The 12,189-nt window shown below is 46.7% G+C and overlaps 1 protein-coding gene across 1 annotated transcript in view; it reads left to right on the forward strand.

The window, feature by feature from the left end:
* Positions 1-3,801: 3,801 nt before the first annotated feature.
* C14H17orf58 (chromosome 14 C17orf58 homolog) overlaps positions 3,802-12,189 on the forward strand; it is an 11,188-nt gene continuing 2,800 nt past the window's right edge. The window contains exons 1-2 of the mRNA XM_024130352.2: positions 3,802-3,877; positions 10,176-10,445. Of these exons, the coding sequence (XP_023986120.2) occupies positions 3,802-3,877; positions 10,176-10,445 (346 nt within the window). The remainder of the gene's footprint in view (positions 3,878-10,175; positions 10,446-12,189) is intronic.

The raw sequence follows: 12,189 nt of genomic DNA on the forward strand, positions 1-12,189 counted from the left end.
TATTGCACTTAACACTATAACGGAACGTTATTCCCCCCAGCAGTCTGTGAGCCACTTGAGGGGAGGATTTATGTCCCAGTATTCCAGGACCTAGGCTGGTGCCTGTAGGAGTAAACCTAGCAGCTATCTGTGAAAGCCTGAAGAATCTGGGGAGACCTCGGCCCCAATCAGGATGGTCCTGAACTCGAACTAGAACATGACCCTAATTTACCTAATGGGAACCAGAGCAACAGTATTGTACTCTTTTTGAAGAAAGATGATGACGACGGGTATTTCCAGCTTCTAAAACGCCTGGCACATGGTGTTTCTTTGTTTTTGTTTTTCCTTGGCCGTGCTGTGCAGCTTGTGGGATCTTAGTTCCCCAACTAGGGATTGAACCTGGGCCCTGGCAGTGAAAGCGCCAAGTCCTAACCACTGGACCGCCAGGGAATTCCTGGGACACATAGTGTTTTGATACCAAGTGGTGGGCTGCAATTTAATTCTGACAGTAACCACCCAGAGTTAGCGCAGGCCTCACTGGTTAAAGGGCAGATGACCCAGAACAAGAGTGCCCTCATTTCAGACAGCTGGGTATAAATCTAGGGGGTTCTCAAGATTCCTCTCAGGCTTGATAATTCTCTACAACAACTCACAAAACTCAGGAACGTGCTCTACTTACGATCAAAGTTTTATTATAAAGGATACAAATCAGACCCAGCCAAATGAAGAGATACATAAGGCAAGATCTGGGAGGGTCCCAGATGCTTCAGGGTTTTCTCTCCATGGATCACAGTGCATCACCCTTCTAGCACATCAATGTGGTCACTGACCAGGAAGCTCCACTGAGTTGTCAATGGGTTTCATTAAGCAGGCATGATGGAATAAATCATTGACCATCTGATTGAACCCAATCTCCAGCCTCTCTCCGCCCCCTGGAGGTCAGACAGGCTCAAAGTCCCAACCCTCTAATTACATGGTTGGTCTTTCTGATAACCAGCTCCCAGCCCTAAACTATCAAGGGGCCTTCCAAGAGTCACTGCATTAGCATAAACTCAGGTGTGATCCAGGAAGCTCGTGAATCACGAAGACGCTTCCATCACTTGGGAAATTCCAAGAGTTAGAAGCTCCATGCCAGGAACCTGGCACAAATCCTTTACTATACAACGCACAGTAGATGCTCAACAATTATTTGCAAAGCAGAAAGATACACTCAAAATGCCAGAAATTGGCAGGGGAGAGGAAGGCAATTGGGGGGAGGCAGGGGAGAGGAAGGTTCTTAGGTTCTTCCACCTGACACGTGGAAGATAGGCATGTAAAGGTGGACATATTAGGTTATGAGAAACAAATACCTTTAAACATTCCAACTGTAGGACGAACTCCCCGTGCTCTGGCTTATATTACCAAGCACTCTGATGATAATTTGGCTTCCCAGGTGACTTGTTTTTAGAAAGAGAACGCTAGCCAGGCTGACACAAGCCTGCAGGTCTGCCTGAGTCGATTTCTTGTTGTAAATTAATAAAGTGGCATTCTGACTTACATGGTTCAGTGTCTTCGAGCTCTCTGTGCTTTCCACCATGAATATGGCTTCTGCTCCTGCAAGCCATGTGCTGCCCAAGACACAGCCTTGGACCCTGGCAAGTTCTTCCAGGCTGGTGCCACCCTGGGAGCCTCTAGGAGCCTTCCAGTCAGCTCTCTGCCTCTACATTTCAGGGTGTGGGCTTCAGGGCATTCACAACATTCCTGCAACAGAAGAGTTTCGGGAACACCCCAAAATGGACCTGGGTGACTTGAATATTATCTCAGGCAGCTATGTCTGAGATGTGGTTGTAACTGAGAAAGCTTAAGCCTAGTTAATTTTATTCCACTTGACTTAAAGAGTATGCGAAAGAAGGGGATCTAAGGACATCTATAAATTATAAACCCCAAAGCACGAATTTCACAGTGTTTTTTGGTCTTGGCCAGAATCTGGAGACACTGACTCTGGTGTACCCAAGCCTTGCAGTGACTGAAGAGATATACTCTTTTGGAGGAAATAGAGAATTCGCTCCTCTAAAACTCAAATGAGGGAAGATTAGCCCACCTTCAACTGCAATTTGATTTAGTGCTCAACAGGCAATCTCCTGATTAATAATTAGACCTCTGAATCACCTTTGCTATATCCTCTCTATTAAAATTAATAAGTGACATTCTGGTTTATACATCTGCTTTTTATGAGTTTGGTTAACGTGAGTTGGTCCCACAAATCTAATCCATTGACAAAACTGAGTTTCAAGCTGAGGAAAGTTGAGAACCAGACTACAGACATAGTGACCCCCTCCAACATATTGTCAGCCTGTGACTAGACAGCCAACTCCTCCCTAGAACACATTTATCTCACCACATCCCTCAAACCAACACACACCGAATTCAGGAACCTGTTCTACAGTATCCCTGAGTCACGTTCTCTTTGGATACCCCCAATGGCCAGGACCTCATTGTCACAACACCTCAAAGCAGCCTGCTTTCTTGGAGATCTCAGTTGTTAGAATATTGTTTCTTAAACTGAAACTAAACCTGTCACTTCATAACTTCTACTTACTGGTTCTTTCCCAAAATATAACAAATGTTTTTCTGTGCCTAGGCTGCCTATTCTCAGTTCCTCCAAAAGAACTTGACCATGATGGATTCCAGCCCTCTCACCACCCAGTTGTTTTCCTTCTAGCTTTCCAGTGTCTTTCTTGAAAACATGATCCCCCCGCCCCAAATCTGATCAGTCCACTAGCACTATTATCTTTGAGACAAGATATTAGTGCAGCAAAAGTTTGTTATTTCTTTTAGCAGTTGCATCTCACTGTTGGCTCATGTGCTTCAGATAAAAATGCCTTCATCTCAGTGCATTTCCCCTTCCTTTTGGATTTGAAGCTGTTGAAATGAGATACATGTCGGTAAGGCTGTGGGTTTACTATGGTGAGCTTACTTCCCCCTTTGGTGAATGCTGTTTCTGTTCAGTCTGAGGGACAGGGTCCTTAGCTCAGGACAAATATACAGAGCCATTTCAAGAATTCAGACCTAAGTAGTGAATGAGTTTTTCTTAGAAAGAAAAAAAAAATCCACCTTTCTTGAAGAAATGAGCCATCATTAGAGAGCTGGGAAGGATTTTTACTTTTTTATTCTCTAGCTCCTGGTGGGTAAAAGGCACTCGCATGGGCTTGATGAATCTAGCCAACCTGCTACCAATTTCAGCTGGGGACAGGGGGAGGGAAAAGAAAAGCTATTTTACTGAGGCTTTTTTCCTTTCTGATTCTAGAATATAAATATTGTATATATAGTAAGACAGTGTAACCAGACCTAGGATGTAGTGACTTGGTTCCTAGGACTCAGAATCCCTGAGACAATCTGGGATGAATTTTCTGTCATCTGGATTCTCCTCCTTTCCACAAGCCCAAACTGTCTTAAGTTCTAATTTGCCTACTTGTTGTTGACTTAATCTAGACAAATCTCCCTATCACTCACACTCCCCCACCCTCTCCTCCACCCAACCCCGGCCTGCAAACCCACACGGGTTTAAAGTGTAGGTTTTGATGCTCTCATTGCCCACAGATCGCAGGACAGACGTTCCCAGGGACAACTTTGAGAGGCCACGTGCTCGTCCCCCTAAGGAGGTGGGAGAAATCCCTGCAGCTCGGTTTTGTTCCAATGGTCTGTTCAGTGAGTGATTCCCGTTTCCCCAAAGGCTGCCCCTCATTAGCATGAACGGGGGTGGGGGGGTGGAAAAGCGGTGGGGGGAGAGAAAGAGCAAAAGCCCAGGCTCAGTTTTAGAGCCTGGGAACCGTGTCTACAAACATGACAGCTAGAGCTTTCTGGCTCCTCTGTTTGATCGTTGGATCATCTCCCGAAGCCCCAGTGGCGGAGAGAAAAGGTAAGATCGATGAAACGCTGAGCCCTGGGAGAGGGGCTAGGATCCGGGGGCGAGTTGGGGAGAGGGCGCGATGAAGAGCGGGACGAGAAAGGGGTCAGGGCTGGCCAGAGAGGAGATTCCAGGTCCGTGTTCGTGTTCGAAAGGAGCAAAATGTGTCCCCAAGATTGTGTGTGTCTTGGCAGCCTTTATCGGAATGAAGCCAGTTGTTCAGCTACTGAAATGATCTCGAGCGAGCCGGGCAGGCTGGAGAAACTTTGCATGTTAAGTAGTTGCTCCATCACAGAGGAGGGAAAGTGTCAAAAGGGGTCGTGGCGCGCCTTTCGGGAGCCGTGCGGGCCGGGCTCGCGGGACGCGGCTGGCGGCGGGCGGCCGGAGGAGCGCGGGGTCCGCCCAGCGCCCGGGTCCCCGTCCCGCCGGCGATCAGAGGAGCTGGCGGAGCAACTAAGCCCATGAGCCACAACTACTGAGCCTGCATGCCACAACTACTGAAGCCTGAGAGCCTAGAGCCCGTGCTCTGCAATGAGAAGTCCGTGCACCACAAGGAAGAGGAGCCCCTGCTCGAGGCAACTAGAGAAACCCATGAGCAGCAATGAAGACCCAACGCAGCCAAAAATAAATTTAAAAAAAAATTTAGTAGATTAAACTATACAACACTTCAACACCACAGAACACCTCCCCCTCTGTATTCTTTCCAGTCACTACCCCTCCCCAGGATAACCATATCCTGACTTTTAACTCCATAGATTAATTTTGTCTATTTGTGAATTTATAGAAATAAAATTACATAGTATAGAGTCTTTTGTGTCAGACTTCTTTTACTTGATATCATGTTTATGAGATTCATCTATACTTTGCTTTTGTAATTGTAGCTCATTTAATTTCATTGCTGTCTAGCAATGATTATGGTTCACGATTTTGTCCCCAGGAGACATCGCAATGTCTGGAGACAGTTTAGATGGTCAAAACTGGAGGTGGGGGGCGCTACTGGTATCCAGTAGATAAAGCCAGAGATATCGGTTAACAATGCATGACAAAGAATTATCTTGCCCAAAATGTCAATAGTGCCGAGGTGGAGAAACCCTGCTCTAGAGTATTTCAGTATGTCTCAATACACTCATTCCTTTGTTAACGGGGACACGGAAAGTTTTACAACAGCAAAAATTGAAAACAGCCTAAAATGTTCACAAATGATGGTTTGTCTAAATGAGAACATATTATGGACTTATGAGATTTCATATCTACAAAGATTTTGTAATAATATTTTAATTTTCATTGAATAAAAGCTGAATACAAAATTGTATACATGACAGGTGAAATGGGGAAGTGCCCTTGTCATGGTGTCATGTGAACAACACAGGATCCAAAATAGTGTTAGTCCTCTGATGGCATCTGTGTGAAATGGTATCTAAGAAAGAGCCTGGAAGGAAAAACATGGGAATATTGCAGTGATTGTTGTTTTTTTTTTCCTTTAATTAATTAATTAAGGCTGCGTTGGGTCTTGGTTGCTACACGCGGGCTTTCTCTAGTTGCGGTGAGCGGGGGCTATTCTTTGTGCAGTGCACGGTCTTCTAGGCACGTGGGCTTCAGTGTTGTGGCATGTGGGCTCAGTAGTCGTGGCTTGCGGGCTCTAGAGTGCAGGCTCAGTAGCTCCACGCATGTGGGATCTTCCCAGACCAGGGATCGAACCCGTGTCCCCTGCATTGGCAGGCGTGATTCTTAACCACTGCGCCACCATGGAAGTGATTGATGGTGGTAGTTCTTGTGTCTACTCTGTTTTTATTTTCCAAATTTTTCATTACAGTAACGTAGTTATAGGAAAACAAAATCAAGAATTAAAAAGCAGCTACTTAGGGAATTCCCTCGAGGTCCGGTGGTTAGGACTCAGTGCTTTCACTGCCGAGGGCCTGGGTTCGACTCCTGGTCGGGGAACTAAGATCCCACAAGACGAGTGGCATGGTCAATAAATTTTAAAAAATAAATAAATAAAATTAGAAAATAAAAAGCAGCTACTTACCATTGTCTGTGGAGAGTCCATCTATAGGGCATCGAGGCTCTCAGCATCTTCCCCCATTGGGGCTCCTTCCCTAGTGTGCCGCCATGCTTCCTGGGCCTGGGTAGATTCACATGCTCTCTTGTACCCTGGTGCCATTGCATGTGCTGTTGTCTCAGCCTGCAATGCCTGCCCTCCCTGGTCTATCGGGTGAGTCCCAGTCATTCTTCAAACCAGAGTTTATGTGATGTATCCTATAGCCTTTTAATATTGCACTTAACACTATAACGGAACGTTATTCCCCCCAGCAGTCTGTGAGCCACTTGAGGGGAGGATTTATGTCCCAGTATTCCAGGACCTAGGCTGGTGCCTGTAGGAGTAAACCTAGCAGCTATCTGTGAAAGCCTGAAGAATCTGGGGAGACCTCGGCCCCAATCAGGATGGTCCTGAACTCGAACTAGAACATGACCCTAATTTACCTAATGGGAACCAGAGCAACAGTATTGTACTCTTTTTGAAGAAAGATGATGACGACGGGTATTTCCAGCTTCTAAAACGCCTGGCACATGGTGTTTCTTTGTTTTTGTTTTTCCTTGGCCGTGCTGTGCAGCTTGTGGGATCTTAGTTCCCCAACTAGGGATTGAACCTGGGCCCTGGCAGTGAAAGCGCCAAGTCCTAACCACTGGACCGCCAGGGAATTCCTGGGACACATAGTGTTTTGATACCAAGTGGTGGGCTGCAATTTAATTCTGACAGTAACCACCCAGAGTTAGCGCAGGCCTCACTGGTTAAAGGGCAGATGACCCAGAACAAGAGTGCCCTCATTTCAGACAGCTGGGTATAAATCTAGGGGGTTCTCAAGATTCCTCTCAGGCTTGATAATTCTCTACAACAACTCACAAAACTCAGGAACGTGCTCTACTTACGATCAAAGTTTTATTATAAAGGATACAAATCAGACCCAGCCAAATGAAGAGATACATAAGGCAAGATCTGGGAGGGTCCCAGATGCTTCAGGGTTTTCTCTCCATGGATCACAGTGCATCACCCTTCTAGCACATCAATGTGGTCACTGACCAGGAAGCTCCACTGAGTTGTCAATGGGTTTCATTAAGCAGGCATGATGGATTAAATCATTGACCATCTGATTGAACCCAATCTCCAGCCTCTCTCCGCCCCCTGGAGGTCAGACAGGCTCAAAGTCCCAACCCTCTAATTACATGGTTGGTCTTTCTGATAACCAGCTCCCAGCCCTAAACTATCAAGGGGCCTTCCAAGAGTCACTGCATTAGCATAAACTCAGGTGTGATCCAGGAAGCTCGTGAATCACGAAGACGCTTCCATCACTTGGGAAATTCCAAGAGTTAGAAGCTCCATGCCAGGAACCTGGCACAAATCCTTTACTATACAACGCACAGTAGATGCTCAACAATTATTTGCAAAGCAGAAAGATACACTCAAAATGCCAGAAATTGGCAGGGGAGAGGAAGGCAATTGGGGGGAGGCAGGGGAGAGGAAGGTTCTTAGGTTCTTCCACCTGACACGTGGAAGATAGGCATGTAAAGGTGGACATATTAGGTTATGAGAAACAAATACCTTTAAACATTCCAACTGTAGGACGAACTCCCCGTGCTCTGGCTTATATTACCAAGCACTCTGATGATAATTTGGCTTCCCAGGTGACTTGTTTTTAGAAAGAGAACGCTAGCCAGGCTGACACAAGCCTGCAGGTCTGCCTGAGTCGATTTCTTGTTGTAAATTAATAAAGTGGCATTCTGACTTACATGGTTCAGTGTCTTCGAGCTCTCTGTGCTTTCCACCATGAATATGGCTTCTGCTCCTGCAAGCCATGTGCTGCCCAAGACACAGCCTTGGACCCTGGCAAGTTCTTCCAGGCTGGTGCCACCCTGGGAGCCTCTAGGAGCCTTCCAGTCAGCTCTCTGCCTCTACATTTCAGGGTGTGGGCTTCAGGGCATTCACAACATTCCTGCAACAGAAGAGTTTCGGGAACACCCCAAAATGGACCTGGGTGACTTGAATATTATCTCAGGCAGCTATGTCTGAGATGTGGTTGTAACTGAGAAAGCTTAAGCCTAGTTAATTTTATTCCACTTGACTTAAAGAGTATGCGAAAGAAGGGGATCTAAGGACATCTATAAATTATAAACCCCAAAGCACGAATTTCACAGTGTTTTTTGGTCTTGGCCAGAATCTGGAGACACTGACTCTGGTGTACCCAAGCCTTGCAGTGACTGAAGAGATATACTCTTTTGGAGGAAATAGAGAATTCGCTCCTCTAAAACTCAAATGAGGGAAGATTAGCCCACCTTCAACTGCAATTTGATTTAGTGCTCAACAGGCAATCTCCTGATTAATAATTAGACCTCTGAATCACCTTTGCTATATCCTCTCTATTAAAATTAATAAGTGACATTCTGGTTTATACATCTGCTTTTTATGAGTTTGGTTAACGTGAGTTGGTCCCACAAATCTAATCCATTGACAAAACTGAGTTTCAAGCTGAGGAAAGTTGAGAACCAGACTACAGACATAGTGACCCCCTCCAACATATTGTCAGCCTGTGACTAGACAGCCAACTCCTCCCTAGAACACATTTATCTCACCACATCCCTCAAACCAACACACACCGAATTCAGGAACCTGTTCTACAGTATCCCTGAGTCACGTTCTCTTTGGATACCCCCAATGGCCAGGACCTCATTGTCACAACACCTCAAAGCAGCCTGCTTTCTTGGAGATCTCAGTTGTTAGAATATTGTTTCTTAAACTGAAACTAAACCTGTCACTTCATAACTTCTACTTACTGGTTCTTTCCCAAAATATAACAAATGTTTTTCTGTGCCTAGGCTGCCTATTCTCAGTTCCTCCAAAAGAACTTGACCATGATGGATTCCAGCCCTCTCACCACCCAGTTGTTTTCCTTCTAGCTTTCCAGTGTCTTTCTTGAAAACATGATCCCCCCGCCCCAAATCTGATCAGTCCACTAGCACTATTATCTTTGAGACAAGATATTAGTGCAGCAAAAGTTTGTTATTTCTTTTAGCAGTTGCATCTCACTGTTGGCTCATGTGCTTCAGATAAAAATGCCTTCATCTCAGTGCATTTCCCCTTCCTTTTGGATTTGAAGCTGTTGAAATGAGATACATGTCGGTAAGGCTGTGGGTTTACTATGGTGAGCTTACTTCCCCCTTTGGTGAATGCTGTTTCTGTTCAGTCTGAGGGACAGGGTCCTTAGCTCAGGACAAATATACAGAGCCATTTCAAGAATTCAGACCTAAGTAGTGAATGAGTTTTTCTTAGAAAGAAAAAAAAAATCCACCTTTCTTGAAGAAATGAGCCATCATTAGAGAGCTGGGAAGGATTTTTACTTTTTTATTCTCTAGCTCCTGGTGGGTAAAAGGCACTCGCATGGGCTTGATGAATCTAGCCAACCTGCTACCAATTTCAGCTGGGGACAGGGGGAGGGAAAAGAAAAGCTATTTTACTGAGGCTTTTTTCCTTTCTGATTCTAGAATATAAATATTGTATATATAGTAAGACAGTGTAACCAGACCTAGGATGTAGTGACTTGGTTCCTAGGACTCAGAATCCCTGAGACAATCTGGGATGAATTTTCTGTCATCTGGATTCTCCTCCTTTCCACAAGCCCAAACTGTCTTAAGTTCTAATTTGCCTACTTGTTGTTGACTTAATCTAGACAAATCTCCCTATCACTCACACTCCCCCACCCTCTCCTCCACCCAACCCCGGCCTGCAAACCCACACGGGTTTAAAGTGTAGGTTTTGATGCTCTCATTGCCCACAGATCGCAGGACAGACGTTCCCAGGGACAACTTTGAGAGGCCACGTGCTCGTCCCCCTAAGGAGGTGGGAGAAATCCCTGCAGCTCGGTTTTGTTCCAATGGTCTGTTCAGTGAGTGATTCCCGTTTCCCCAAAGGCTGCCCCTCATTAGCATGAACGGGGGTGGGGGGGTGGAAAAGCGGTGGGGGGAGAGAAAGAGCAAAAGCCCAGGCTCAGTTTTAGAGCCTGGGAACCGTGTCTACAAACATGACAGCTAGAGCTTTCTGGCTCCTCTGTTTGATCGTTGGATCATCTCCCGAAGCCCCAGTGGCGGAGAGAAAAGGTAAGATCGATGAAACGCTGAGCCCTGGGAGAGGGGCTAGGATCCGGGGGCGAGTTGGGGAGAGGGCGCGATGAAGAGCGGGACGAGAAAGGGGTCAGGGCTGGCCAGAGAGGAGATTCCAGGTCCGTGTTCGTGTTCGAAAGGAGCAAAATGTGTCCCCAAGATTGTGTGTGTCTTGGCAGCCTTTATCGGAATGAAGCCAGTTGTTCAGCTACTGAAATGATCTCGAGCGAGCCGGGCAGGCTGGAGAAACTTTGCATGTTAAGTAGTTGCTCCATCACAGAGGAGGGAAAGTGTCAAAAGGGGTCGTGGCGCGCCTTTCGGGAGCCGTGCGGGCCGGGCTCGCGGGACGCGGCTGGCGGCGGGCGGCCGGAGGAGCGCGGGGTCCGCCCAGCGCCCGGGTCCCCGTCCCGCCGGCGATCAGAGGAGCTGGGTGCGCCCCGCCGGGGCTGGGAGCGGAGGGAGCCGAAATCGGACCTTTCTCCCCTCTCCCTGCAGCCGCAACCAATGGCCTTGGGACACCTGAGTCTTTAAAACACACACACACACACACACACACACACACACACACACAATTTCATGCCTGAGATGAAAATTACTGAGGGAATGAAGAAATAAGAGGTTCTCTGCGGGGAGGTGTTTTTGTCTGGCTTTTATTTGGATGTTCTGTTTGATTCACTATCTCTGGGAAAAATACCTTCCGCACCTCACAGGGTAATTTACTTTGGGTTATTTTTCCACATGGAAATTGAATGACTTCAGTGGCATTTAACCCAAATATCAGACAATCTTTCCCATGACAACAGATGGTGATATCAATGGGGAAGCAGTTGTGAGGTCAACAGTTGACAGTCAGGAATTGGATATCCACCAGAACTTTATTCAGCTGTGTATGGGCAACACTGAACATAATGAGCCAGAATCAACCTCTCTGCAAAAACATGAACTATAACCAGCTATTATTGCTGGGTGAAAGCTGATTTTAAAGGACACTGTCAATTTGGCAAGATAAATCACTTTAAATGAAGTGTTGCAAGAACTGCAAATGGGCAGACCAAGCTCTTCGATGCCAGAGAGAAATGCTGAAAACCAGCCGTTAAAATAATAGAAAAAAAAAAAGGATGGGCTCTTGTGCCCGTCTGGAGGACGCTGGGACCCAGGCAAACGGGGAGGTGATATTGTGTAACTGGGCATGGAAAATGGCCCAGCTTCTAAGCTTGCTGAAGTTTGCTCACCAACCTGCCTGCAGAGCTGGGGAAAATCACTAATAATTTCAAAAATTTGTTTTCATGCCGTTTGCCATTTAGGAGCTTTTCCTCCACCATGGGAAGGAGTGGGGGTCGGGCAGTGTAAGCGATGCGGGTGCTTTTACACTTAACCAGGGGCCTCTGCGCCCAGCCACGCTTTAAACCTCCTTCGAAGCTGTGGTTTACTACTAAGTGGTGTCCAAGAAGCCAGATAAAAATCCACTCACAGATGCTCGACTCTGCACAGACCAAGATGACAGTGTAAACACGGATGGGAAAACCAAATAGTCCTGTTGTCAGGGGCGCTTAAACAATTAGGAGAACCTGTAATATGAGACCTTTCCCCTGGGGGTTTGCTCTTGGTACTTTCTCAACAAACTGTACATAGCAAAAAGGCGGATGTTTACAGATATATTAAAGAAAGGGCAAAAGAGTTTGTTATTTAACCAAAGTTGTCAGTTATCTTTAGTCCTAGAACAAATAGGTGGTTGTAATTTGAAAAGGTATTGATTTGCAAAGCTTCCTTAACAAAATGAAATGTTACCATGTGGTGAGAAAAATGTTCTTAGCTGCCCTCATTCTTAGAGGGCAAGACCCTCATCTCCGTCTTCTTGGGGCCTAGGAAACCTGTGCTCACCACCAGCCGGGGAGCCTTCCTCTTCCCCCTCCCGTTCTCTTTCCTTCACTTCCATGTCTGCTGCCCTCTCCACGTCGCCTCTCGCAGGTGTACGCTACGTTTACATTGTCCCCCATCTCCTCTCCCCTCCCATAGCCATTTCTTCTTCCCCCCTGTCGGCCTCTCCTCCCCTCCACAGCCTCATCTCTGCCCGCCTTCCCTCCTCTCTCAGCCTCCCCGGCCTCCCCTCCCCTCCCCTCCTCTTGGCCTCCCTCCCCTCTCTTCTCTGCCTCTCCCCTTCCCCCCAACCCCCC

The sequence above is a fragment of the Physeter macrocephalus genome, chromosome 14, assembly GCF_002837175.3.
Source record: "Physeter macrocephalus isolate SW-GA chromosome 14, ASM283717v5, whole genome shotgun sequence".
In the NCBI taxonomy this organism is placed as follows: Eukaryota; Metazoa; Chordata; class Mammalia; order Artiodactyla; family Physeteridae; genus Physeter; species Physeter macrocephalus.